Source organism: Molothrus aeneus, chromosome 3 (assembly GCF_037042795.1).
Source record: "Molothrus aeneus isolate 106 chromosome 3, BPBGC_Maene_1.0, whole genome shotgun sequence".
Lineage (NCBI taxonomy): Eukaryota > Metazoa > Chordata > Aves > Passeriformes > Icteridae > Molothrus > Molothrus aeneus.
This window is the reverse complement of record NC_089648.1, coordinates 13251001-13277427: the sequence shown is the minus strand read 5'-3', so window position 1 is coordinate 13277427 and position 26427 is coordinate 13251001. Positions and strand designations below refer to the sequence as shown.

General features: G+C 45.5%; 1 protein-coding gene across 3 annotated transcripts in view; it reads left to right on the top strand.

Moving 5' to 3' along the window:
• ALK (ALK receptor tyrosine kinase) overlaps nucleotides 1-25902 on the top strand; it is a 307024-nt gene extending 281122 nt beyond the window's left edge. For all 3 annotated transcript variants that reach the window (XM_066546309.1, XM_066546307.1, XM_066546308.1), the window contains 13 exons: nucleotides 82-234; nucleotides 1427-1525; nucleotides 3230-3416; nucleotides 5578-5668; nucleotides 6557-6621; nucleotides 7548-7677; nucleotides 14100-14197; nucleotides 15280-15372; nucleotides 17027-17128; nucleotides 18281-18415; nucleotides 18994-19084; nucleotides 20395-22467; nucleotides 25071-25902. In XM_066546309.1, coding sequence (XP_066402406.1) covers nucleotides 82-234; nucleotides 1427-1525; nucleotides 3230-3416; nucleotides 5578-5668; nucleotides 6557-6621; nucleotides 7548-7677; nucleotides 14100-14197; nucleotides 15280-15372; nucleotides 17027-17128; nucleotides 18281-18415; nucleotides 18994-19084; nucleotides 20395-21099 — 1949 coding nt within the window. In that variant the 3' untranslated portion in view covers nucleotides 21100-22467; nucleotides 25071-25902. The remainder of the gene's footprint in view (nucleotides 1-81; nucleotides 235-1426; nucleotides 1526-3229; nucleotides 3417-5577; nucleotides 5669-6556; nucleotides 6622-7547; nucleotides 7678-14099; nucleotides 14198-15279; nucleotides 15373-17026; nucleotides 17129-18280; nucleotides 18416-18993; nucleotides 19085-20394; nucleotides 22468-25070) is intronic.
• The last annotated feature ends 525 nt before the right edge of the window (nucleotides 25903-26427 follow it).

Here is a 26427-nt window from a genome sequence, read left to right as displayed (position 1 = left end):
AGGAAAGAAAAGGGTGAACCCAAGGAAATTATAAGAATGGTCTTTACAGTAATTAACTGAGCTTCTTCATCCACTCCTTAGTGACAGAGGGGCACGGAGAGGTGGAAATTAGGCTGCACCTTAACTGCAGCCACTGTGAGATGGACGAGTGCCATGTTGATCTTGAGACTCAAAAAGTCATTTGCTTTTGTGAGCCAGGCACCGAGTTGGCAGAGGATGGTGTGTCTTGCACAGGTAAGTAGGTGTGTGGGGTACTGCTAACATGTGGGACAGAAAATGTGTGGCCAAAGGCTCTGGTTTGGACTGTAAGACATCCTGAAAGTGCTGTCTAATCTTAAACCTACCTGCAGTAGAAGTTTATTTTCTTTCTTGCTTGAGTATGCTGCAGAGCTATTTTGCCAGGATATAGCCTCATCAATGGTGAGGACTGGGGCACTGAGCAGAAGTGCTGTTTTGCTCTACAGTATGTGTTTGGCATCCTGGGCAGATCTGAGCAGACTCAAATTTTGTGTCTGCTTGTGCTTGTGTTCAGAGTCTGCTCTGAAATCCTGAAAGTTTGCTCGCCGAAAGAATTTTCCAGCTGAACTTGTATTTCAGACCAGTTCTTTAAAGAACCAAAAAAAAAAAAAAAAGAAGAAAGCAAGGTGAAGGAAAATATGATTCCTGAGGAATTGGACATTTAAAGTAAAGTTCCAAAACTGTGAGAAATTCTGTGCAAGGTTTCTCTGACAAAAACTAAATACAGTGCCTGTACTTGCCTTTCTTTCAAAACCAGGTGCTCAGAGCTCCATTACTGGGTTTGCTTCCTATTCTTGTGCAGCATTTAGAGCAGGTGACCCCAGGGGTTTGGGATCCTGCTTTCAGCTTGTCACTGGCATGGGAAAATTGTTGTGTTGTGTTTTTACCATTCCTGCCTGTAAGATAGGTAAAAAGTATGGTCATTTTGTCAAGGTGAGGTAATCCTTAATAGCATGATCCCACATGAGGATGCAGCTTCACTACACTGTTATCAGGTTTTTCTGCTTGGATTACATGCATTTAGGAGATGAAATATTGCAGTCCTCCTCCTGTTTTGCTGTGATTTGGTATTGATAGCAGCACTTTAACCCAAACAATGTAATGTTCTTTTCACCCCCCCAACCTCCTGCCCATTTTTTTTATGGTCTTGTTTTTGCACCCAGGGAGTTCACATGTTAATTCATTGATGGTGAACCATCTGTTTTAATTAGTTGATACTAATTGAGGAAAGTGAAACAATGAGGTATGAGAAGTCATAGATCCTGAGAACTGGTCATGCCAGAGGTTGCTCCTACACTATTGGAGCAGCAGATGAGTAAATGGAAAGACGAGCAGAAAAAAATCTGGTGGCAAAAATGTGGCTCCTGGAAGATAATTTCAAACATGTAATTCCTTCTTTCTGTTGCAGCTGAGCCAGTGGTTCGTCTCCCTTTCTCCTTGGTCTTGTCTGTAGTGACTTCAGCATTGGTGGCTGCTTTAATTTTGGCTTTTTCAGGAATCATGATAGGTGAGTGTTTCTCTGCAAAAGATATTTTCGTATGAGCGCTGGATCTGAGCTAGGGATAATTGGGCCCTGAGAGGCAAAAGGATTCAGGTTTTGAGCTACTGCTGTATTTAATGACACCTTCCCACACACATCTTCAGAATTCTGTAGTTGTTTCTAACCACAATGGCCAAGTAGAGGAGGCTTCACTTACTGACTGCATCTCAAAAGATACACTGGTTTTTGTGTTGTACTGTGCAGCTGCCAGAACACAGCTGCTTCTGGTTTTTGTGAGATCTGGTGCTGTTTAATGCCTAAAAGTTTCTTTATTTGTGTGCCTATGTACAGATTTCACCTCTTAATGTATGACATTTAAGCTTAAACTCTCACATAGGTTCCTCTTTCACAAACTGCTCCTTTGTAGGATGTGGGTATTCTTGGCATTTTTGCTTGAAATTCTAAAAGGTATTTTTCACCTTTTCATGTTCTTATCTTAAACACTCACTCACCTGCATTTTGTGCAAGCAGAATAGATTTGAATCAATGAAAAGGAGTCAGGGATTCAAACCACAGCTTTGCCACCTTTCTTTGCCCACACTGTGTGTGGTCTGGGGAAGGAGAGGGATGAACCAAGAGCAGGAAATTAGATCTGCACAGCTGTTTCAGTTTTAAGAATTTCAGGAGTTATCAGTTGCATGCACATGGTCCTACATCTATGATTTCTGTCCTGACAGTGCCTTTTTACAATGACTAAATACTTCTCAGGAGTGGAAGAGTAATCCTCTTTCCATCCAACGAGCCTATCATTTCCATCTCAGGAAAGGGCAACGATTTAAAAAATTAAAGCAAAGGCAATGAGGAGGAAAATGGAGGACAGGAAGAGTTTGTGGATAGGTCATTACATCCATCTGCCTTTGCAAGTGCATGTTTACCCCTTCAATTTTTCCCTTGAGCAACATCTGCTGGAGAAGATGCAATAACTATTGCCGTCACAGTCTTTGGGCTCAATCCAGCTCCCACAGAAATCAATAGTGATTTAACCTGCTCCTGATTGTCATCTTCTTTTGGAAAAAATCCTGCAATATCAGTTACTATTTCAAGGAATATCCTCAGGATGTCTTCTTTCAACGTGTGGTTTTAAATGGTGTTGCAGAAGTGTCAGTGAAGTCATGCAAGGAATATAACATATCATAAACTGACTTCAAATGTGGTCCTACCTCTCTTGTTTAGAAACAGTGGAAGTTTTGGAAAATTGGCTATTTTTTATGTACAATGTGTTATTCTCAGGAAACAGCTTAGGCTATCCATTTTGAACAATGTGATGCAATAATTCATTTCAGACTTTAGTCACTTCTGTGTGATTTAGGAAAGTCAGTAATACCCCACCTCCCACAAGTTTCAAACTGGACTTGTATTTGGAAGGTCTGGTTAAACTAAATAGAGCATTAAAACAACATCAGAACTCTGAGATGTCTCCAAGTGAAATTTATTTTACTTTTTACAGACAGTCCATGAGCAAGCCTGTTTCTTTGTAAGATGTGTAAATCAAAGGTTCCTGGATATCTTCAGATCCCATTTTCTATCTGTAATTATTTGATGTACAGAAATATGCCAGTGTCACTGGCTGGTTTGATTCCCTGAAGTCTGGCCACAGCACAGTGAATCCCAGTGAGAAGGGCTGTCCCAAATGCAGTCTCTGGCCGTGGTTAACTGTGTTCTCCTGTTTAGTGTATCGCCGCAAGCACCAGGAGCTGCAAGCCATGCAGATGGAGCTGCAGAGCCCAGAGTACAAACTCAGCAAGCTGCGTACCTCCACCATCATGACAGACTACAACCCCAACTACTGCTTTGCAGGAAAAACCACCTCCATTAGTGACCTTAAAGAGGTGCCTCGAAAAAACATCTCCCTCATCCGGTAAATCCATCTTTGCCTTCCCCACCCTTCACGTTGTACACCCACATGTCCCAGCTCTCCTAGAGAGGTGTGAATGCACAGCTCTGTGCAAATTCCTGTGCACTTTTAGGTCCAGACCCCTTTCCATAAAATGTAAAGCTGCAGTAGTTAGGCTCATGTGGAGGGGACTAGATTTTGGCATTCACCTTGACCTTCTACAGGTGCAGTGTTCGTCTCCTGGGATTGTGAGGAGAACTGAATAGTCATCACCAGTAATTCAGTTACATCTTTTACAGGCTATGCAGTGAATGGCCCATTGCCATGAGCTGATGAAATTCTGGGATGGCTGAAGCTTGTAGAAAGCTCTTTTAAATCTTTGATGGGGTCTTTGGTAAAGACAATGACATCCTTAAGTGCAATAGCAAGGAAAGGAATGGATTTGAAAATGCCAGACAGTATTAAAAAGACAGGATATAAAGCCAGCAAGATAATCATGTCTAGATGAGAACTTCTGAAAAGCTTTAAAGTGTCTCCTAAGAAAAACTTGAATATTCTGAGTTCTTACACACTTTGCTCTACTGCTGGATACCTGTGAATTTGACAGTACCCTGATACCATGCAGTGTTACACAAAAAAATAAAAAGTGGAAGCAGGAGTCCTTGGAAAATTGGGAAGCTTAAAATTGGGAGCTGAAAAAAATTATGCTCAGAGCAGTCTATGCAGTCTGCAATGTTTTGCTGTCTCTTATCTCATTCCCTCTTATCTGCACATCTTGCTGGACTGCACCTGGAGGTTTCCAGTGTACCCTGTGCTGCTGCTCCCTTTGCCACTTGGACTTTGAAAGGATTTTTGAAGTGTGGTAAGCAGACAGCAGAGGATACAGCTGGGAATTGACAAGGGAAGGGAAAGTGGACTTTTTGGAAGGAGGGTGAATTATGAGCTGTAAAGATCTGGCTTATCCCCTCAGTTTGTAATAGGTTGGTCAGGCAGAGCCAAGAATGGTGTCTCAAGCTGATACCTACAAAATGTTATTACACAAAGTGGTTGAGTCACAGGCAGCACGAGTCCTCAGTGTGGTTTGACTGCCCAGACTGGTTCTATCCTGGGAAAACTACAGACAGAGCTTATGAGCAGCAGACCTGATTGTTCCTCCTTGTTAATATGGACAGGAGGGCAACAGCCCATGCAAAAGCAGTCCACTGATAGAGCAGAGAACAGAATCAATGCAGCCCTCAGCCCAGACCTGGCTCTAACAGGAGACTGCATGCAGCCTTTTCCCCAGACTGAGATGCAGGAATGCCTCTTAGAGGCTGGAAATGCTACTGCCCAAAGTGCAGCCCATGCAGGGTTAAGAAGGACTCAGGATTTGGGATGCAGCCTCATCCCCTGCTATATTTCACCATGTCATTGTGACAGGCCCCTGATGTGAAATAGCTGTTGTAGTACCAGTTGACTTAACGTTAAGAGAGTGAGGACTGAATAGACAGGTATGCAAAATCTGTATCACGAGGACATGGAACAGGTTCTATTTTATGATTACTCTTATTCCTTTCTCTTTTTCTTGTAATCTTATTCAAAATAAAACTCTACGTTTCATAACATGATCACTGCCAGAAACAATTCTCAGCACAAATTCCTTGAGCTGAGTGCTTTACAAAGCACTGTCATCACCATTTACTGGCTAAGGTGCTTGCCCAGAATCACACAATAAGTCAAGAAAAGTTATTTGCTTTAGAATTCAGGTCTTTAGAGAATCATTGTGCCTCCTAGTTTCTTGCTCAATGTTTTGTTTAATGGTGATGCAGAAATATCAGGGGAACTGTTAATGTGTTTAGGGTGTGTAAACACCAAGACTAAAGTCCTGTCTTTATTGATCTGTTTTGGAGCACCCACCACTGAGCACTGATACCAAAGCCATAGATAAGTGCTCTCTGTTACGTGCTGCAATGCCAGCAGCTCAATTTCACTGGGGAGTGTTCACTTCCATGGACTGCTTTCCCTTCCAATTAAATAAAATGTAGGTTCATGAAAGACCTCACCAAGGTCTGGTGAGATCATACTGTCAATATCCAGTTCTCCCTGTTACACTGCCATGAAAATTGTGAGCCTGTGAGCTGTGTCCACAGTGTTATAATGTGTGTTCTCTGTAGTAAAACCTTCTTGTCTTCTCTGGTCTGTCCAGGGGTTTGGGCCACGGAGCCTTTGGTGAGGTATATGAAGGTCAGGTGACAGGGATCCCCAGCGACCCCACTCCCTTGCAGGTGGCTGTGAAAGTAAGTGACAGTGAATGAGTTATCATGATGGTTTCATGCACCTTTCACCCAAGAGTCCCAATGCATTATAACAATAAAGATGAGTGAAGCGTTGCTATAAGTCCTGAAGGACATGGCTAGAAATATTGCTGCTCTGTTGCAACACTTAAATCCATCACAGCAATGGTACAGCTTATAGGATATGGGTATGTGAGACTACTAAAAGAGGACTGTGAATAGTAAATAGGCAAAGGTTTCCCACAGAGCCACAGTAGGCTGCAGGAATGAGAGCTAAATCCATGCACTGTCCATCCTCCCCATGGTTGGTAATCTGTCCAAAAATCTTCACAGGGCCAAAAGCTGCTGGCACATACGTCAAAGACCCTGCAAGTAGGAGCTGGCTGGTTTTCCAGGGATCTCACCAGTCCCTTACAGGATGGATATGCATTGGATGTGAAGCTAAATCCTAAGAGACCCTGGTAGAGTTCTCCAGGCCTTCAGCAGTCTAGCTGGCTTGTTTTCTCTTAGAGATTACATAGCAGCACAGTTCTGCTGCTGGTTATAGATCCCAGTCTTGCAGGAAGGGAGGATCATTGAACTGCAGAGAACTCAGGAGCTGTGATCTCACTCCTCATCCTCTATACAGCAGAGTCCCATATGTTGAACACTTCTCTGTGCACTCTGGGCTATTTCCTTTGCTGGGAGGAGGATGACAGTGGCCTTGATGGGCCAGGAGGTCTGATATTTACCTTTCAACAGGCTTCACAGTCTAGTTTAGCAATGCTCTAGTGGTTGTCTTAGAGTGAAGTTTCTTTTGAGAAAGGAGGATTGCTGCAGTGTTAGTGCCAAGGTGTTCTAATCTGTAAGTTGAAGTATCTTCTCCTTTTCAACCCGTTCTTTCTTTTCCAGACATTGCCAGAAGTGTGTTCAGAGCAAGATGAGCTCGACTTCCTCATGGAAGCTCTCATTATTAGGTGTGTATGAATCACATCAACACCACTTGTGTAGCCTTGCAAAGCACAACAAAATAAAGAAAAAAAAGGTTCTTCATAGGTGGTGTCATCTCAGCACACCTATACAGTAGTTTTAGCACAAATATAATAGGCACTGCCATCCTTTTCTGTTCTTCTTACAAATGAAGAGGCACCAAATGATCAAAGGCTAAATTTTCAAAAGGATCCACATTGGTTTTCATTACCGAAAGTGAAAAATTTAAAGCCCAGATTTTAGAATTGATAATAAGATTTTTTTGATTTCTCTCAGAGAGGAGAACATACCTTAGGAATTTGAGTTTGGCTAGTCAAAACAAACAGATGACATTGACTTTATGATGCTGTCATGTCATGTGTCAGTGTCTGAATCACAGAATCTATGGAACCACTTTCCCATCACATTTGAGAGGTGGGGAATTAAGGAAGTATTGGAGACTTGACCTCAAGAAACATCCCCCAGAAGCAGATCCCCGTGTCAGTGTGTTACTTAGAACAACATTGCCCTAGCCCAACTTCTGCCTCTTGGATGGGGAAATTAAGAGCAGACTTTTCTCTGTTATCAGACATGTTCTGCTTCCTATGCCCCACAAGTCTTGCGGAGCCCAAAAAGAATGCAGAAAACAGGGAGAGGAAAAGCAGCCAAAAGCCACTGCTTCCTCACCTCTGTCTGTCCCTACACTGTCCAGACAGACACAGAATGCAGGGGTAGTGCTTAAGCTTTATCAAGTTGCCCTACCTTTGAGATTTTTTATTTTCTGGGGAAAAAAACAAAAACAAACCCAGAAAAAAAAAAAAAAAACCAAAAAAACCCCCCACACATTCCCTGCAGCAAAAAGGTTTGAATGTTTTCTGCTACTGTGTTTTTTGGGTCAATGTTGCTCCACAACTGGGTGTCCCTGTCTCCACAGCAAGTTCAACCACCAGAACATCGTGCGCTGCATCGGGGTGAGCCTGCAGGCCCTGCCCCGCTTCATCCTGCTGGAGCTCATGGCTGGGGGAGACCTCAAATCCTTCCTGAGGGAGACACGGCCCAGACCGGTGAGGAAGAGTAAATTGTGGTTTATTTAGGGAGCTGCTGCCACAAGGCAAACACTTAGCTGTAAAAGAACTCATCTATGAGACACTATTTCCCAGCATTTTAGAGGGTGACAAAATTTCTGTTGTTGTGAGACCTCTGTGCAGGCAGGAGCCAGCAGGATAGGAACAGATGCTGCTGGGGCTATGCAGAGGTGCCTCATCCCTGGACTTTGCTAGATACCATTGCAGATACTACCTAAAAAAAGAACAAAAGCGAAGTCTAAAAAATAAAATGTTAAACTCAACTCTTACCTTCTCCACACCAGCTGGGGGCAGGCTGGGAGGAAATGTTGAGCGAGTAATATTGAAAATATGAACCCATTATTTAAACTGCTGATCAGATGCATTTCTGTGGATACCTGTCAGTTCAAGTTTGGCATAGGCAAGGAGACAATCCAGCCTGGAGCTGTCAACTTAATAGAAAATATCTTTAGTCCAGAGTTAAAGATTTTCCCCACTGAAATCAGCATCAATAGGAAGAGACAGTCAGCTAGAAATGTGGAAGAAATAAATTATGACTTCTAGAGAGCATTCAGTATTTCAGAAGAATAAAGCTTTCTCTGAGTCCCTGGGTCAGAAAGTCACACAGATATTGCTGAAGTTTAAGGCTGGGCCCAGCTTCATATTTTGTCTCTAAGTTCGACACAGGACAAAATGCTGCATTTTATCAGTACAAGAGAGACACAAATTTGCTCTAACAGGTATCAATAAGATTCTTCCTTGAGGCCTCTGGAAACAGATAAACTTTTTTATTTTTTCCATGCAGTGTGGTTTTCAGACATATAAAATGGTCTGTGAGACTCAGAAGCACTGCAGTCTTGAATAGGCTGCAATAAAGTGGCTCCTTCCTGGATAAGGAGGCTAAACACCCAGAAAATAAAGTCTGAGATCTAAGAAAGCAGACTTTATAAATACAGGTTGTTTTTCTGAAGCACCTAGAGATGCTCCTACAAATTTGCTGAACTTGGTGGTAGGTGAATGGGGAAATTCATGTTCTGCAACGTGGTCCCCACTCTCACCCAGTGCAGTGTAAAATGACACAGACTGGATATGCTGCAGGTAAGTGCTTTGTTCAGAACTGCCAGGCCAGGCTGTGCAAGATGTGGGAAGGGGCAGGTGAAACAGGATGGGGTTTGGCTGCTTAAATTAGAGAAGCCATCTCAGTGATGGTACAGATCTTGTGAGAGCTACCAGAACACTAGTCCTGCACAGCAGGAATTTTACCTACTTGCAGTAAAATGAGCCAGCTGCTTTTGTAGATGAAACAGCCCTTAATCTTGACAGGATGAAGTCATGGGAACCTTCTGATCTGAGGAGCTTTTTTCTGTTTGGCCCTACCTCAGTCATGAGTTCTTCCTTACCACAACTTCTGCTTTTGTCAGCAGTAGCTCCGTGCAACCCCTGTGAAAGCCCATGGCAGAAGAGGCTGATGGTTCCCTCCATTGCTTCCTTAGTATTTCTTTCTGCCTTCACACTCCTCTTCTTTCCTTGTTGTCCTGGTTTGACAAGACAAGTCTCTGCTAAGGAAGGCAGGAGCCTCCTCTGAAATGGAAAATATAAACCCCCTCCCTCTGAATTATTCTAATTTTGAAATTAAAAGGCTCTCAGGTAAAGATGTGGGAATAGGAATAACAGTTTTTTACTAAAACTAAAAAATAAATGCAATAGTACAAAAAAAAAACCAAACCACCCAACCACTGACAGAGTTAGAATACAACCTGACACCCTGTGGGTCAGGGTGGTGGCAGCAGTCTGATGAAATGGTGGCTGCAGCCCTCCTGCAGTGCCAGCTGTGGTTGTGGTGGAGCAGGGATCCTGTAGAAGGGTGGAGTTTTCCTCTGAAGGCCCAGTGGTGGTGTAGATGGGTCTGGTATTCCTCTGGGAATCCACTGGAGAAGAAAGCTGCTCCTCAGGGAATCCAGTGGGAAAAGACTGCTCTGGTGTTCCAAATCTCAGATTATATCCAGGTAGGAATGCTTGGCTCCTCCCCCTGAGTGGAGCATCTCCCAATGGGATAATGGAATTTTATCAGTCATGCAGTGACACTCAATGGCCCACTAACAGAAGGTCTCTCCTGGAGGGAGGATTGGTTGTGGAAGAGATAAAGAAAACTGCCCAATGAACAGAAGATAACTGCCCCACCTCTAACAGATGGCAATAGAATGCACACCCCCATTTCCAACCTAAGACACTTGTCTTTCCTGACCTGTTCGAGGTTACCTGAGACTGATCATAACTGCTACCAGGCACAAGGCCTTTTCCCATCAGCTTGAAGATTCTCCCTGGTTTCTGCATTTAACTTGCTCCCAGGAGTGAAGCAGACCTTGGATTGATGCCTCTTTTTTCTGCTTCGTCCCATGTCTCCCACACTTTGGGAAAGCTGAGCTTCTAATGCAGATGGGTAGTTGCAAGCTGGAATTGATCCAGAAAAGCAGTTTCCATTCCCTCTTGAACAGCTGGGTGAACATGGGCAGCCTGACTCTGTGCAGACACAGATCCACACTGTTTTGCTCCATTCTAATACCTTCTTTCCCCTTGCCTTGCCCTGCTTCTGCAACCATCCCATGTGGTGTCTGCCTGGCAAGGATGACAGGGTAATTCATTATCTGGCTGCTGGGGCAGCTTCTGAGGGGCCAGTGGCACCTGTGAGTGCTGAGAAATCAGCCTCTGGTGTATTTTTGACTGCTGGCTCACAAACTGCGAGGCAAGGAGACTATGACTGATGAGAACTGAGATCTGTGCAGGGCACTGTGCTCTGTGAAGTATGAGATCTAGCCCTGGAAGTGGATTTACCCTCTGCATACACCCAAGGTGTGACAGAGTCTCTGTACATAAGGCCTGTGGCTCAGTGCTGGTGGATGTATCTTTGCACTGCTCTTAATGAACCCTGAGCTGCTTTGTTCCTCCTGTTGCTCATTCAGGGAAGACAGGCAGAAGTCAGGCATAGCAGGCTGGATGTCTAGCTTTTCAGGGCCATTAAAGGAAAGGAAAGACAAGGGACAAGTGCAAAGTAAAGAGGCTTTGATGAGCTTTGCTTCCAAAAGGAATTAATTGAACACAAGCCCTATCTGACTGGGTGGGTGGCAGAGATGCACTTCTCTACTCTGCAGTAAGCACCATACGAATTACTGCCTTTCTCCTTATTTACTTTCCACTTTTGTATTTTCCAGCTAATTTCTTTTACCTTGTCTTTCCCACCTACTTCTGCTTTTAGCCTAATTACAAAAAAAGAGATTTACGTGTTCAGTCTCTACCTTCATCCCTCAGTTGCTCTTTGCACTTCCTTGCCAGTAACATCAAATTCATTTGCTAGTTTTGGATAGACTTAATAGAGGTGTGAAAGACATTAACTTGGCACTAATTCCAAGGCTTATGGAAAAAGAAAGCACCTTGCTGGAGAGACCCCCAGTTGCCACTGGCCAGCTACAACGTGTGTGGCTTGGAACAAGACACATGCAGCACGCTGCCGTGCACTTGCACGCTGAAAAGCCAGAAAGGGAGCAGAGGGAATGGTGAAGGAGAAGGTGAATGAAGGGAAGGGGGGACTGAAGGCATTGCAAGGGACATGAAATGGAAAGCTAAAGCAACTGCAGGAGGTATCAGAACACAGGATCCAACTTAATGACAGATGGAGATGCTGCCAGCACTGTTGCATGTTGTTCGTCTGTGTTCTTCAGCTCAGCCAATATGTAATGATTTTTCTGGACTCTAAGCAAGAATGATCATCACTGGTACAAGACCAGTGATTCTCATGGAATATGTCAATTTATGCCAGCTAGGTCCACTCCATAAGGTTCAGATTCATAATTCCCCATGAATCCATGGCTGACAGCCCTGAAGGTTTTCTCTTTTCCATTTCTAATAGAGTTTCACATCTATTACAGGATTACCTCTTCCCCCTCATCTGCAGAGAGGCAGGCTGGTAGATCCAGAGGCTCCTGGACTTGGAGCCTTAGCTCAGAGTGAGCATTGCAGAATTGTCCATTCTGGGAGGTTCAGTGCTGATCTTTCTCTCACACAGCACAGCAATCAAAGCCCAGCTCTGGGAGAGAAATCATATATGGATAAATGATTCCCCTCCTTTGTGCTGTGCACAGAGCAGTGATTACACTGAACAATACACAGAATTTCATTCACCTTTGGCAAGATTCAGCCTCACCTGGGAGGTGTCACACCAGTGGTTCCAGCATGCCCACTGCCCTGAGCAGTGGAGCATTGCAGCTGGCACCATCCATTCATCTGGGGAGCAAAGGCTGTAAAGCAAATCCTTTGGTTTGTCTCAAGGCTGCCCCCTTGCAAAATGAATCCCAAACCTCCATTTTTCAAACAAATTACATGGCTAAATTGTCCTTGGCTGGGCAGTCACATCTGTTTTAGGATTGTATTTAGCCAAAAAAAGGTGGAAGGAATTCATCCAAGGAAGGAAAGGAAAACAAAAAGAAAAAAAAGGGGAAAAGAGAAAAAAGCTATACAGATCAAATCAGCTTGTGGCTTCAGCCTACAGACTGCTTTGCAGTACAGCCTGAGTCTGAAATCAATTGTGGAGTAAAGAATTGGGCTTTTTACTCAGTTTTTCAGTTTTCACTTCAAGTTTCTGACCCTTGCTTGAAAGAGCAGGGAATGGGTAGATTGAGATATTAACTTCCCCTTGGTTATGCCCTGCAAGGGAAAAAGAAGATGTGCATTCTTTCTTATTGTAGCCATCTTGTGTAGCTGGTGAGTCACTTTAACTCACAGAGGTAAAAGAGATTATTCCCCCTTCCCCACAAAATGGCAGGGAAAGAGCTGCTTTATGTTTGCAGAAAATAGTTGCTCTGTAAAGAGGAAAGTTTAAGGGGAGATGCAGTCCAGTGTTTTAAAAAATCAGTGAAGCATATATATGCAATGAACTATACTGTGTAAATAATAAAATATAGGCAGGTGGAACAAGATCACATTTTGGTTTATGGCCCTGCATTGAACAAAACAGGCTTTGTTCACATAGAGATGCACCATTTTTCAATTATTTCATTAGCTAAGTATCGAGGCAAGTTTTTTTTCCTAATATCTTCAGAGGACATTAAGTTGTTTTTTTGGTTTTTTGGGGTTTTTTTGGGTTTTTTTATTATTATTATTGTTTGGTGGGGGTTTTGGGTGGGTTTTTTGGTTTTGGGGGGTTTTTTGGGGTTTGATTTTGGGGTTTGTTTTTGGCTTTTTGGGGGTTTTTTTGGTTTTGTTGTTGGTGTTGTTGTTGTCTGGTTTTGGTTGTGGTTTTTTATTTGGTTGATTTTTGGTTTTGGGTTTTACCAGCCAATGACCACTGTTTAACTAGTGGCTGCTGCAGAGCCTGGACTTATTTCCAGTCCCAGTTTGCAGTGGTTTAGATCAGGTGGGATGGCCAGCACAGCATGGCATGCATCTGGAGATGGGCTGGAGAGCCAGCAGTCCCTGTCACTGGAGAAGCTGTGCTCATTTGTGCACTGGTGTGAGAACCCCAGGGACAGGTGTGCCTTCTGGGGACTAGGCTGACTGGTTGGTGTCCTAAGAGAGAGCCAAGGAGTGTGATAAGCTTGTTTGGTGGAATAACTAAGGCTGATAAACACTTAGCCATGAAATGGTTGTTGTGCCATGAGCAGTCACTGCCACCCGGTTGTTTCTCCTCACTCCACAGGCAGCAGCACTTCCCCCTCCCTCACAGGACTGGCCACAGGGATCACTGAATCTCACCACAGGGATCACTGAATCTCACCTCAGGGATCACTGATTCACACCTCAGGGCAGCAGCTGTGGTTTGGTTGCAGGGGCTGAGTGTGAATCCTGCCCTTTCCACTAGAGCATCTGGCTCCTCCTGGCAAGGGCTGTGGGCTTCATCACAGGGGCAGGAACAAGGAGTTGGCAGCCTTAGCCTGCCATAGCCATTGGCTACACAAAACTGTGCCAGTGCTCTGAGGGGCAAGATAAAACCTACACAGATGTGGAGGAGGGAAAGAGCAAATGTGACTCATGCCATTATACAAAATGTCATTCTCGTGGTTCAAGGTGACTTTAGAGAGGAGCTGGCAGTAATAGAGAGAAACTCAGTGAAGAACAGCTCAGGCTACAGATCTGAAAAATCGTGCTGAAAATTCAGAAGATGTGCCCTGAGAACTGGGGGAAATTCTTACAGGGGCATCCCAATGGAGCTGGAAAGTCAGAGCCAGCTGACTCTGTCTGTTCTGATTCTGTCTCTGGGATCTGTGTAACGTTGTGTCTGCACATCCTTTCATAGTTCGTGGGTATGAACTCTCTCTTGTGCATTTCCCTAATCCCTTTGTCACTTGCTGGGGAGCTCCCAGCGCTGCAGCAGTGACAAACCACACCATATTTCTGCTTTTAACCCATGTGCGTCCCTTGTCTTTTGGCAGAATCAGCCCTCCTCCCTCTCCATGCTGGACTTGCTCCACGTGGCCCGTGACATTGCCTGTGGGTGTCAGTACCTGGAGGAGAACCACTTCATTCACAGGTGGGTGAGCCCAGCCTGGGCAGGACTTGCAGAAAGGCCAGCAGGGGCTCATAATGCCCTGCTCCATCTGTTTGTGTCCTGCTGCACTCTAGTGGCTGGATACCTTTAAACCGGGGAGACAAAATCAGAATTGTAGAAGCAATAGAGAGAGGAGCTGCTATAAATCAGGCTGGCAAAGGTCTGTAGTTTTGCCAAAGATCCTGAGCCCTGTCTCAGGGCCTGCACTTGTGCAGCCTATTTGCCTACTCTGCAGATGGACACAGTCTTGTGACAGAAGTCTTTAAAGCTCTCCCTGTCACGAATTTTATTTAGTGCCTGTCTGCTCATTTTGGAAGCTTTTTCTTCTCCCCCTCGAAGAGCACCTGTACAAGCACAGCCAGAAGGGCAGCATCAGTGACCATTGCTCCTGCAAAACAGGGTGTTTGGCAAGCACCTAGAATCTGCCTGCCGAGTAGAGATGAGCAGAGAGGTGGCAGTTTGCAGCTCTGAGAGTCACCACAAGTTGTGCCATTGTGCTATTCAGACCTCAAGGTTTACTCCAGCCCAGCAGAGGTGGAGCTGGAGCTTTACCTGCATACACAGATTCAGGCCCACAGATTCAGTATTCAGAGCAACACCTGCACATAGTTCTGGCAGTGTTCTGACACCTGTCTCTGGCAGTACAACAGCCTTTTGACAACACTTGAACAATCACAGTAGGAACAGATCAGTGGATCATTGCCCAGACAGCTGGATGTTGGGACTGGTACATTCTGAAATCAGCTCCTCTTCTTGCACTCCTTAGAGACATAAAAATAACTCCCGGGGTGAAGGGAGGCTCACAGGAGGCCCACCCTTTCAACTGGAAGATGTTATGTGAAGTTTAAAGAGAAAATGTTAAAGAACAAAACTGTTCCTGCTGTGGGGATAGATTGGAACTGGGGACATTGCAGTTATCCATAAACACTGACTTTTCTGGCTGTTTAGTTTCTCTGCAGCTCAGGAAAGTAGGTCCTATATTTTGTTTTCTTTTTGATTAGCAAAACTGTCTAATAATTAAGTGCTTCTTCTCTTTCTGTTTCTTTTCTTCCCTTTCCTTTTAGGGATATTGCTGCCAGGAACTGCCTCCTTACCTGTCGAGGGCCTGGGAGAGTGGCTAAGATTGGAGACTTTGGAATGGCCCGGGATATTTACAGGTAGCAGAGCCAAGCCCAGGGTACCTGCAAGTGGGAGGTCACTGAAATGGGGGAGGAGCAGTGTTTGTGCAGCCTCTTGTGCTGCTCTGTGTAACCCTGGTGAGGCAGGAGTGGAGAGATGCCAGCCTGGTGAATCCCAACTGATGCCTTCCTGGTGTTTGCCTTAAACTGCCCTGGGCAGTTTTCTCCTGGGCAGTGGAGTCTAATGGTCATGGAAGGTTTTTCCTCCCTCTTAGATTCTGTCCTCAGTTTACTTTTTTTACATTCTCCACGATGAATGGCATTGATGTGCCCCTTTGTTTTGTGATCCCAAATCATTCTGAGTTTAATCTCTCTCCTTGATGCTACCCCTGCACCTTTGGTTTGGTGTCACCAGTAAATTTCCTAAATTTACTGCAGCTCAAGGAGGAAGGTGTAGAAGGTCAGGAAAATGTAATCACCCAAACTGGAATTCAGCCAGGACACAGGGTTAACTACCTTTGCTCTTGCAAGAAGTGCCAGAAAATCTTTAATGACCATGAGCAGTCAGGGCTGCAGTTTGATGTTTCATCTTCCACAGAGCACCTCTAGAAGTGCAGCTCCATACCCTGCTGTGCTGAGGAATTGATTTGCCCTGACTCAGAAGAAGGAATGCCTCATGCTCAGTCACCTGCACAGTTTATTCCAGTGCCTTGCCTTCTTTTTTTTTTCCTGCTTGGGGATTTTCCTGTGCAATTACTAAGCCAGGTTTGGCTCTGCTCAGCTTGAGCTCTGGCAGTATCACAGCCTGAGGTGCTGCAAACAGAGTGCTACCTTCAGAAACCCAAGTGTATCAGAGCTGTTTGGGTGTTTTTCCCTCCACAAAGAGCCCCCATGCAGCCCCACTGTCAGATGGGGCTCTGCTGGGACAGAGCAGCATCTGTCACCCTCACACAAACAGCAAACTGACTGCCAAGATGAACACTTTGATGCTGAGCTTTCAAAGGTGCCTTTGAAGCCTGCATGTGTTTCTTTGTCCAGGAGCACCCTTTGGAAGCTCAGGCTGTGCTGTTGTGATCAGTGATACCACCTTGCATGAGCAGCCTCCTGCAAATGCCAGCATGGCATTGGGGGCTTGCAGGTTTTATTTTAAATGACAGCAACTCCAAAGGACTGTTGCAACTCCTGTCTCAGGAACATTTTTGTGTCACTGTCCCAGCTCTAATGACCTGGCATCCTCCTCAAGAAGTTCCTTGCTCCTATTGAGGGGTTTGGATTTTACTCACAGTGCTTTAGACTGGGTATTTATGGGAGAGGTTTGGTTTATTCTTGCTGGGTATGCCCAAGATGACCATGTGTGACATGAGGTGAGGACATCTTGCTGTGGTTGAAAAGGGCAGGAGGAAGCTTTGCCAGCAGCAGTTACTGTGTTAGTAATTCCCTAGGAGGATGAGGAGGAGGATAACTGGTTCACCAGGTCAGGCCTGAAGTGGTGTACATTAAACAGCACTTCCATGATTTGCTCTTTCCCACTGCTTCTATGAGAAGAAACAGGTCATTCCAGCACTTAGATTGTTCCACCTAAAGTAGTCTCTCCTCTGGCTCATAATTTGAATATTTGTAATTACGAAAATCCCATATTGATGGCATTTTCTGAATCCTTGGCTGACTCTTTTGTTCTGTTTGTTCTTTGCAGAGCCAGCTACTATCGTAAGGGTGGGTGTGCAATGTTGCCTGTCAAATGGATGCCCCCTGAAGCTTTCATGGAAGGGATCTTTACATCAAAAACAGACACATGGTGCGCTTCCTTTCCTCCGCTGGCCGCTCTGTCTGTGTTGGGACCCCTTTTGTAAACCGTGAATATTTTGTAAAAACCACATGGTATTGTTCACTTCTCACATACTAAAAAGACAAGCTGGGTCTTTCAGAGCCAGCAGTGTTTGAGGAGACAAGGGAGCAGAAGGGTCAGGACTGTGCAGAGGTGGGTGCTGCAGGGCAGGGAGAGCAGAGCAGATGCAGGTGCTGCTGCTGCAGCAGGAAAGCTTCAGTGCCACACTGAGGAAAGCAGCATGGGAGGCTGCAGGCACAATCCATCCTGCCAGTCAGGGAGAAGGGTGTCCTGCATTGTGGGTTTTGCCTTTCTCCTGGCCTACAGCAGCACTTGGAGCTCCTGAGTGGCCAGAAAATTGGGAGAGCAGGAGGCAAGAGCTCAGGGAGTGTGTGGAGGGGGAAGGGGCTGGTGGCCAGGACCCAGCTCCTGAGCAAGCAGAGGGGTGAGGTCCACACCCCGGTACAGCTGAGCTCTGCCTGTCTCAGCACCAAGCAGAGGAGTTTCCCACTGCTGCACATCTCTCTACAGCTTTAATGTGAATTAAATCAGGTGAATGCTTTGGAGGGGCACTGTCCCAGCCACTGTCCCCAGGGCTTTGCAGCCCACAGCACCCAGGCCAGGGCTGTGTTTGCTGGGGAGTGTTTTCATTCTAATCTGAGTGACAGGTGAGGCCTGTGGGCCTCAGAGAACCAGTGGGGATTCACTAGCAGGATATTTCATGCAGGGTAGCTATTCCAGAGGAAAAGTTTGTCAAAACTTGTCTCTCTGGTAGTGGTCAGTGCCTCAGAAAAGGATAACGTTTCACTTTTGTTACCTCCAGTTGAGCAGTGCTGAGTACAAGGGCAAAGCAACCATGTTTACCTACCTACATCATAGGCTTCACTCACCTAACAGTCAGCTACTGATATTTGTTAAAAGTTTTAAAGTTACAGCTGTGCAGCATATTTATGTCTGAATCCTACAGCAAGATTTCCACCAGCTGCCTGATCAAATGTTGCAAAAAGCAACGCTGATGGAACTGAACCTAAGGGCGCTGCCCACTGGTGATGGTCATTCCAGTATCCCTCACTTTGTTTTCCTTTGTTTCTCTTTGTTTCTTGTTTCTTTGTTTGTACTCAGGTCCTTTGGCGTGTTGCTGTGGGAGATATTCTCTTTGGGATACATGCCCTACCCCAGCAAAAGCAACCAGGAGGTTCTGGAGTTTGTCACCAATGGAGGAAGGATGGATCCACCTAAAAACTGCCCTGGCCCTGTGTATGAGACTGTAACTTTGATATATTCATGCAACTAAGTTTCTGTTTCAAATGCTTTTTCTCTACTCAAAAGTTAATGACCTTTAAGTTTGACCTAATCATGGTTAATCTGCCTTATTAATCTTTAGTGCCAGTGATTTCTCTAATATTTAATTTTTCTGTTGTTTTGGAGAATAAATCAGGGCCCATTGGAGAAGTCCTGGCCACTGCTTGTGTGGTCAGAAATGACACAATATTTCTCTGTCTTAGGTTAGCTGTGAAACTTCAGTGCATCAGACTGTTCACAGGCAGGGAAAACTGGGCTCCTTTATCTGCAGCCCTGCCTAGCTTTAGTGTGTTGTCCAATGGATTTCAGGTGGATGAGTAATTTCTCTGAAAGACTCTGCATTTCACCCCACTGGTTGTCACACTCCAGTGGTCACCAGTGCATCAGTTGTCCAACTCCAGGGAAGGCAGAGAACTCTCATTTATTAGAAGCAAGAATGGTGCTGAATGTCTGTGATTCCCAAGTTGCCATGAGCAGTTGTCGCATCCCACAGGATCTGCCATTCATGAACATCTCCTGTTCTGCCCTTCCAGCTACCGCATCATGACCCAGTGTTGGCAGCACCAGCCTGAGGACCGGCCAAACTTTGCCATAATCCTGGAGAGGATTGAGTACTGCACTCAGGTATCCATGTTCATTCACCTCAGATGGCAGGGGTGGAGAGGGTTCCTCTTAAAGAGCTCTCTAGACAAGCCAGGACTCGAGATGAGGAGGCAGCACTGCACTTACTGCAGTCCAGGGAGACTGATGTCAGCCTGGGACCCCTGGCTGGGATATTCACCTCACCAGGTGCTTGATCTTCTTGTCTTTTGCTGCTGAAAGGCACAGGCTGACACAGTTTGACACAGCTTTACAGAGAGCACACTTGTAGCCCTGCTTCTGCTTATAGAGGCACAGATTCCAACAAGCAAAAGAGCAAAGACAGGGCAGAACCTGCACTGCTTTCACATGCCTCATCCCAGCCACTCCATCCCAGTGTTTACCCTTAAGGCATAGTCAGCACTGAACAGAAGTGGTCCCAGCTCAGAGCACCCTTTGCAGATGGTTTCAGCAGCTGTTGGCAATTTTGTTTTAATCTGACAGCACTGGAGTAGGCAGGTGGAGAGATGGCCATGCTAAAGGAGCGGGGATTCTTAGGCTAGGCAGAGGGGAAAAGATGTGGCTGGCTTTCCAGGCCAAAATCTGATTTACTCTTTTTTTTTTTTTTTTACCACCAGTTTAGCTTGTGAGGAATAGAGCAGTTTGGAAAATGTTCTCCTGCCTGCATCAGCACAGGCTCCTTGTATGATCTCACTGTTGCTCACTTCAGTCAGTTTGCTTTCCCTTGCTATTTGGGAAGCTTGATCTGTTTTTTACATGTGTTTGGATCCTGGGATTGGGAGGCATTTTTTTCTGCTATCTGTAGCTTGCCATGGCATATAGCAATAAGTAAAGGTTGCCAAGATCACTGCATTTTCTCTCCGTTTAATTTTCAAAACTGCTTAAATAGCTCAGAACCACAGCCCCTGTGGATTCAGGCTTCAAGGAGTCTGCAAGTATTGTCTTCACTCTGCATTCCCATTCCTCCCTTCTCATGTGGAGGCAATACTTACATGGTTCCAACATTCTCAATATTATCTGAGAGTGTTATGAACTCTGAGATGATAGAGATTCCAAAAAGCATTCCCACAGGAAATTTTGCTGGACATAAAAAATGCTTTTCATTGTTTTTGTGCCTCTGCTGTTCTATGGTGAGTTTGAGGGTTACTTTCTTTAAAAGGAGTTGGATTTTAAGGATATCCTGTTGCATCTCACACCTAACTGCACTTTGTCTGCATCCCCTCCTCATGGAATGTGGGCTCTGGGTGGTGGGATGTCTTGAGATCATAGCATGACAGCTGCTAGATGTGTGATGGCTGCAGGCTTTGAGGAATTCCCATTGTTCCCTTGGGCAGGATCCTGATGTCATCAACACCGCCCTGCCGGTAGAATACGGCCCTTCAACTGAGGAGGAGGAGAAGGTGGCGATGCGCCCCGACGATCCAGAAGGAATTCCTCCTCTCTTGGTCTCAACACACCAAGACAGAAAGGATGATAAGCAAACCCTGCCATCTCCACCACCCCTGGCATCAGCCGTCACTTCTGGAAAATCTCTAGGGAAAGTGGGAGCCTTGGAACAGCCACCGCCGGGGAAGGTGCAGTCAGCCACAGGGGGAGGACACATCAACATGGCCTATGCCCAGTCCAACCCCCCTTCCGAGCTTCACAAAAGCCGGGGCTCCAGAAACAAGCCCACCAACCTCTGGAATCCAACCTACGGCTCTTGGTTTGCGGAGAAGCAGGCCAGCAAAAACAGTTCTCTGCTGGAGAAGGAGAGGCCCGAGAGGGAGAATTTGGGACAGGAAGGAAACTGTACTGTGGGGCCCAACATTGTGACTGGCAGGCTGCCAGGCTCCTCCCTGCTCTTAGAGCCATCTTCCCTAACCGCAAGTGTTAAAGAAGTGCCTCTCTTTAGGCTCCGCCACTTCCCCTGTGGGAATGTCAACTACGGATACCAGCAGCAGGGCTTGCCCTTGGAAAGCTCCACATCACCTTGTGCTAGCAGTTACGAGGACCCTGTCCTCAGAAACAAGAGCCACATAACCCAGCAGGGGCCCTGAGAGCCCTCGACCCTCTCTTGACTTTTCCCCCCCGTGGCCCCTGAGCCTTGAAGAGATGTCCCGTTACCCAACACACCGCGAGCAAGGCATGGGACAGCATCACCTCCTGTTTCGTGCAAACTTGCTCCAAAAGTGCCACCCTTGAGGCTGTAATTTCTACTAACCCGAGAGGCTTCAAACCACCGGGGCCCCAGCAGAGTCAAAGGAACGAGGGGGAGGGAGGATGCAGGGAACTGTTGTTAACTGCAAGGCCCAGCTGCTGTTGCATCAACTCATCCGCATGGTTGTCGTCATGCCCTTCCTGTGAGCTTTTCCCAGTTGTCCTCTGCTTCCGTGTCAAGCCGCGGCTCACTGCCATGAGTGTTTCATGTCTGGGCTTTCCCGTGCCAAACTTGTCGTTGCTGTGGAAGACCTGGAGATCTCCTGCTGCTGGCAGGGCTTGTAGTGGGTTTGGGAAGAGCATGCTCTATACAAACCAAAATAAAGAAATACGACGGCGCTGAATGGTGACGCGATGGCATGTTCTCCAGTCTTGGTCCAGCTGCAGTCCAGTCTTCAAAAGTCCTTGAGTGCACAGTGTTGTGGGGGTGCTGGCAGGGCAGTGGAAAAACCCTGGTCACACTGCATCACTTGAAGGGGAGGGCAGAGGAAGCAGAGGATGGGTGTAGATGCTATGAGGCATTCAGGGGGTGGGCATTGTTTGGCTGGGGTTTTCTTTGGTTTGTTTTTGTTCACCTATGCTTAAACACTAGAACCAAGTAAAACCCTTTAAAATTCCTTCTGTCCTACAAAAGTAGGGATGCCCTTCATAAGGAATGTTGAAGTGTCAAGTGGAATCAAGGTGAAGCTTTAAAGGACCATGGTCATGAGAGAGACTTTCACCGTGCCCTGAAAAGGGACAGCCACCTGCATTCTTCAAAGGTTTGAAGTAGCCTTTGATATACACTGTATGAACAACACCATAAAGGCAGAAGACTACATCGTGCCACTGTCTGGAAGCCAGATACTGTCTGTACTGAAGGGTTTAGAGCCCTTTTTCCTTTGGCAAAATACATGTATGATAGTGGTTTAAGGACAAACACTCCATTGACTCACTTTGTACACCCCGTGCATGAAAAATACTCCAGTTAAGTGTATTGTCAAAACATAGATGTAGGAAATAATTCATGTGTAAAGATGTGCATTAGTAACTTCAGCTTAGGGTTGGGAGGAGCTGTTTTAGCATGATCGCTATCCAAAAAAGGGGTGCTTATTTCCATAGAAATGGGAGTACTGGAGCATCAGCAAAGGAGTGGGAAGGTGTTCTTCAGTCTGACTCTTCATTTCAGTCAAGTGACCCTGAGTCTGGCCCTGGGTCCAAACGTGGAGGTAAGCTTCCTGTCTTCATCAGAGAACAAACCAGAATGTATATACCTCCTAAACTTTGGGATGGGCAGATTGAAATCGGAGGACTTGGCTTGGGCCACACTGTAGGAGCGATGGGGGGGGACAGTTGGGACGGACGAAGACGAGAGATTTCTGAAGCCAGGTCATGGAACTTGAGGTCTATTGCAAAGGTGTGGGTGCAGGGACCCTGCTGGGAGCTGCCAGCCACAGCTCAGAGCAGGCACAAAAGAGAGAGAGAGAGGTAAAGAGAGAGAAGGCAAGAGTGTGGTAAAGAGGATGAGAGAGCAAGCGAGGTTCCCATTACAATACAATAAATCTTCTGTGCTGAATATTCTGATTCTCACTAAACAGTCTACTACAATATACAAATCCTATAGCATTTACATACAGTCTATAAGAATCATTGCATTACCATAGTGTGTTACATTTTAAACCCTAAAAACTACTCTTTGGACCCCTTCTGCCAAGCTAGTAGGGTCTGCTCTGACCCTTGGATTTGTCTGCAAGCAGAGGGTAATGTTTGATCAAAAGGGGATTACCTTCAGCTGGCCATACCATTGTTTTCCAGTTGTTCAGTAACTGAGGTATCTCAAAGCTTGCTTTCATTTCAATCTCACTTAGAGTCTCCATATTCTCAAAATCTTTTGCCAGGCAGTCATATTTATAAGGGGCTTTCCTGTTTCATCTTCCCCAACACCACCCCCCTCATACAAAACACATTGCAGGGGGAGCACTAGTGTGTTCTCCTTATCTGCCTTTCTGATGCCTATGATACCCAGAATTAAATCCTCTATTTAGACCAAAGCCAAAAGCAGATGTGGTGACTGGTTAACAGGCTGTGCTCCTGTTGGGAAGCTTGGGTCAGGGGCTGCTCTGAATTTCATGTTCATCTGCTAGAGATCCATCCCACTGCTGCTGCATGGGTTAGGGGGATAACAAGGGTCACGCTTACAGGCTTCTTTAGGCTGAGCTAGGAGGGTATTTGTCATCTCCCAGGTTATTAGGCTCACAGCTCTTGCTGTGAAATAGCCACTGGGGAGGGATTCTTTCTAGTTCAGGATTGTGTTAGTGTCACACCAGTCTCTCTCTCTCTCTAGCTCAGTAAACTCAGTGGGGCAGTTTCTCAAGTCTCAGGAAAGCTGATTAATTCAGGAGGCAAGCACCATCTGAACAATTTATTACACTAGGACATTATTCACATATAATAGCAATTTTCATTCAAGTATTCCAGCTTTCTCATTTTCAGAAAAGCTGAACTCATTGTTTTCTTTAGCCTTTCTTTGGAAAGGAGCACACTGAGTTTTTGCTGCCTTACAAAGTTACTGGGGGCAGAAGCTGACCTGTTTACTGATGAGTGTTTTCAAAAGAGTGCACAAGAACAAAAAGTTGCTAAGTTAATGATCTTTGACTAGCTGAAATTATTAATTCTTGGATCTGGGGCAGCAGCTTCGATGCTGCACAAATGCAGATGAGCTGCCAGGTTATGATGTTAAAGGTGGAATTTCTAAAGAAACTTAAAAAGCACAAGCAGCAAGAGATGATTTTAAGTCTGTAGGTGTGAAAGGCAGGCTCTCCCAGCCATGGTGAAGGTGTGGTTACTGCTTTGAGCTTGTACTGTGCAGTTATTTTATCATGGAATTTCTTACAGAATGGGAGTTTTAAAAAAATGAAGGAGCTAAACACAGTCCTGCTTCTTACCTATGGAATATGTCAAGAGATAATTCTGATCAGGGGAAATGGTGAATTGCTACTGAAATTCTCCAGTCTGCTCAATACAGTGCATTGAGACAAATACTGTTCAGCACTGGCAGCTGCTTTTAAGTGAGCTTCCCTCTAGTGTCTCCAGTGCAAAATGCTCTGTTGTAGGTTCTTGAATGGTTTGGATTTTCTTGGTTGGTTGGGGCTGGAGATTTGGGGTTTGTTTGTATTACTGTTGTTTGGTTGGGGTTTTTTTAATCCCTCTCTCTTAACTCTTGGAATTCAGAAATCCAGTTTGGGCTCATTTTTAATGTCAAAACCATACAATTTCTGTGCTCTTCCACAGCAAGCATTTAGTTTGGTATCTCTGTTTGCTGTCTGAGCACAGTACCCCAGGTTGCAAAAACTGTTCTGTAAATATTGCTGGTAATCAAATCTCCTCACTTAGAAACAGGACCTGGAGCATTTGCCTGTCCTCTTTCTTAGAAAACAAATACTGCCATTAATTGTTTGGAGCAAAGGGTGCTCTGTTGATTGTATTCAAACTGCAGTTGCCATGAGCATGAACCAGAAATTTTAATTTCTGTGTCTAGGACGATTCACCTGTTCAGTACTCAGAGCTGCAGGGAGCAGAAGGGATTTAAGTCACCATGGGCTCACTAGACCAAAGCACTCTATAAATCCCAAATTCCTCTATCAAACCCCTCCATACTAGGAGAAAAACAAATTCAAGTTATTTTAACCCTCTTACCCTTTTTGTCAATGACTTATTTTTTAAGTTATAGTCTATTGACACACTGTATATTTTTAAGGAACTTGTTTTAAGACTGTTAATCTTTTGTGTTGGTAATAATGATGTTCTGATTTATGTCTTCCTCATTCTGCAGTGGAAAAGCAGGAAGCAGTATGATCTACAGGATGTAAAGCACAACTGGGGAAAAACCCTGAAAATGGCTTATTTCCATGTGGATGTTACCTGGTTTCCTATAGAGGATAAGTAGGTGGTTCCATGAGCTGCTGGAGGTAAACTGGGTTCGGCTGCCTGTCTCTCTGCCTTTCCAGCTGTCCCATCACCTTCCCTTTGTGCCACTGAACCTTGTTTCCCCACCACGTGCCAGGGAATGAAGCAGGGCAGGAGCGAGGGTGGTTCTGCTCCCCCGAGGCAGTGAGGGAGTGGGGTGGGAGAGGGGCCTGGCCACAGCCAGAGGAGGTGCAGGGTCCATGGTGGGAGCCCCAGGGCTGCATTAATGTGGCCGAGTGGGTCTTGGACAGCGGTGTCAGACCAGGGCTGCTCCAGCTGCCCTACACAGGGAGCAGCCACAGGGCTGGAACAGGGAATGGCAGGTGCCACTCTGCATGTCTGCTCCTGGCTGCTGGGGGATGAGAACCTGGAGGTGGGAATAACATAAAACAGCCTTCCACAGCAGCAAAGACATAGCTGTTCGTCTGTCCCAGAGTTAAACCCATCCCAGGGAAACGTCGCAAGTGTCCCCTCCTGGCTTCTTTCAGTACCGAGCTTCATTTTAGGAGTGTCTGTCTCATGTACAGCCGTTTATGCAACGTTGTTTATAAAGGAAGGGCCTGTGCACTTCAGGGATACTATGAAGAAAAATACTAATATATGGTCATTGAGTATTTTGTATTGAATAGTGTATTTGTATTGTAAACAAGTGTAGTGAATCACAAGGCATGAAGACAAATAAAGTGACAGTAGCTGGATTTCTCCGTGTTGGGTTGTGCAATGATTGGATCAACGTCCAGATGTCTCTGGACATCCATTTTTACTTGGCAAAGTTGCAGAATTATTAAGGTTACTCTAAGGAGTAGGTTTGGTGGTACCCTGAGTCACCTTTTGGGGTTGCAGCAACTGTTCCAGACCTCTTTACATTGCAGATGTGTTTTGGTTTGGAAAGACAGGTACCTGCTAAGGAAGCCAGGAGCCTCCCTGAAATGGAAAATGTAAACCCCCTCCCTCTGAATTGCTATAAAATTTAAATTAGGGAATCTCAGACAACAAATATGGGAGCAGGAATAACAGCTCTTTAATAGGGAAGAGAATAAAAGGATAAAATAAACAATGCAGTACACTAGAACAACACTGACAGGGTCAGAACCCAACCTGACACCCTGTGGGTCAGGGTGTTGGTAGCAGTCCAATTGGAATTGTGGCTGCAGCCCTCCTGGAGTGGCAGGTGTGGTTCTGCTGGAGCAGGGGTCCTGTAGAAAAGGGTGTAGTCTTCCTCT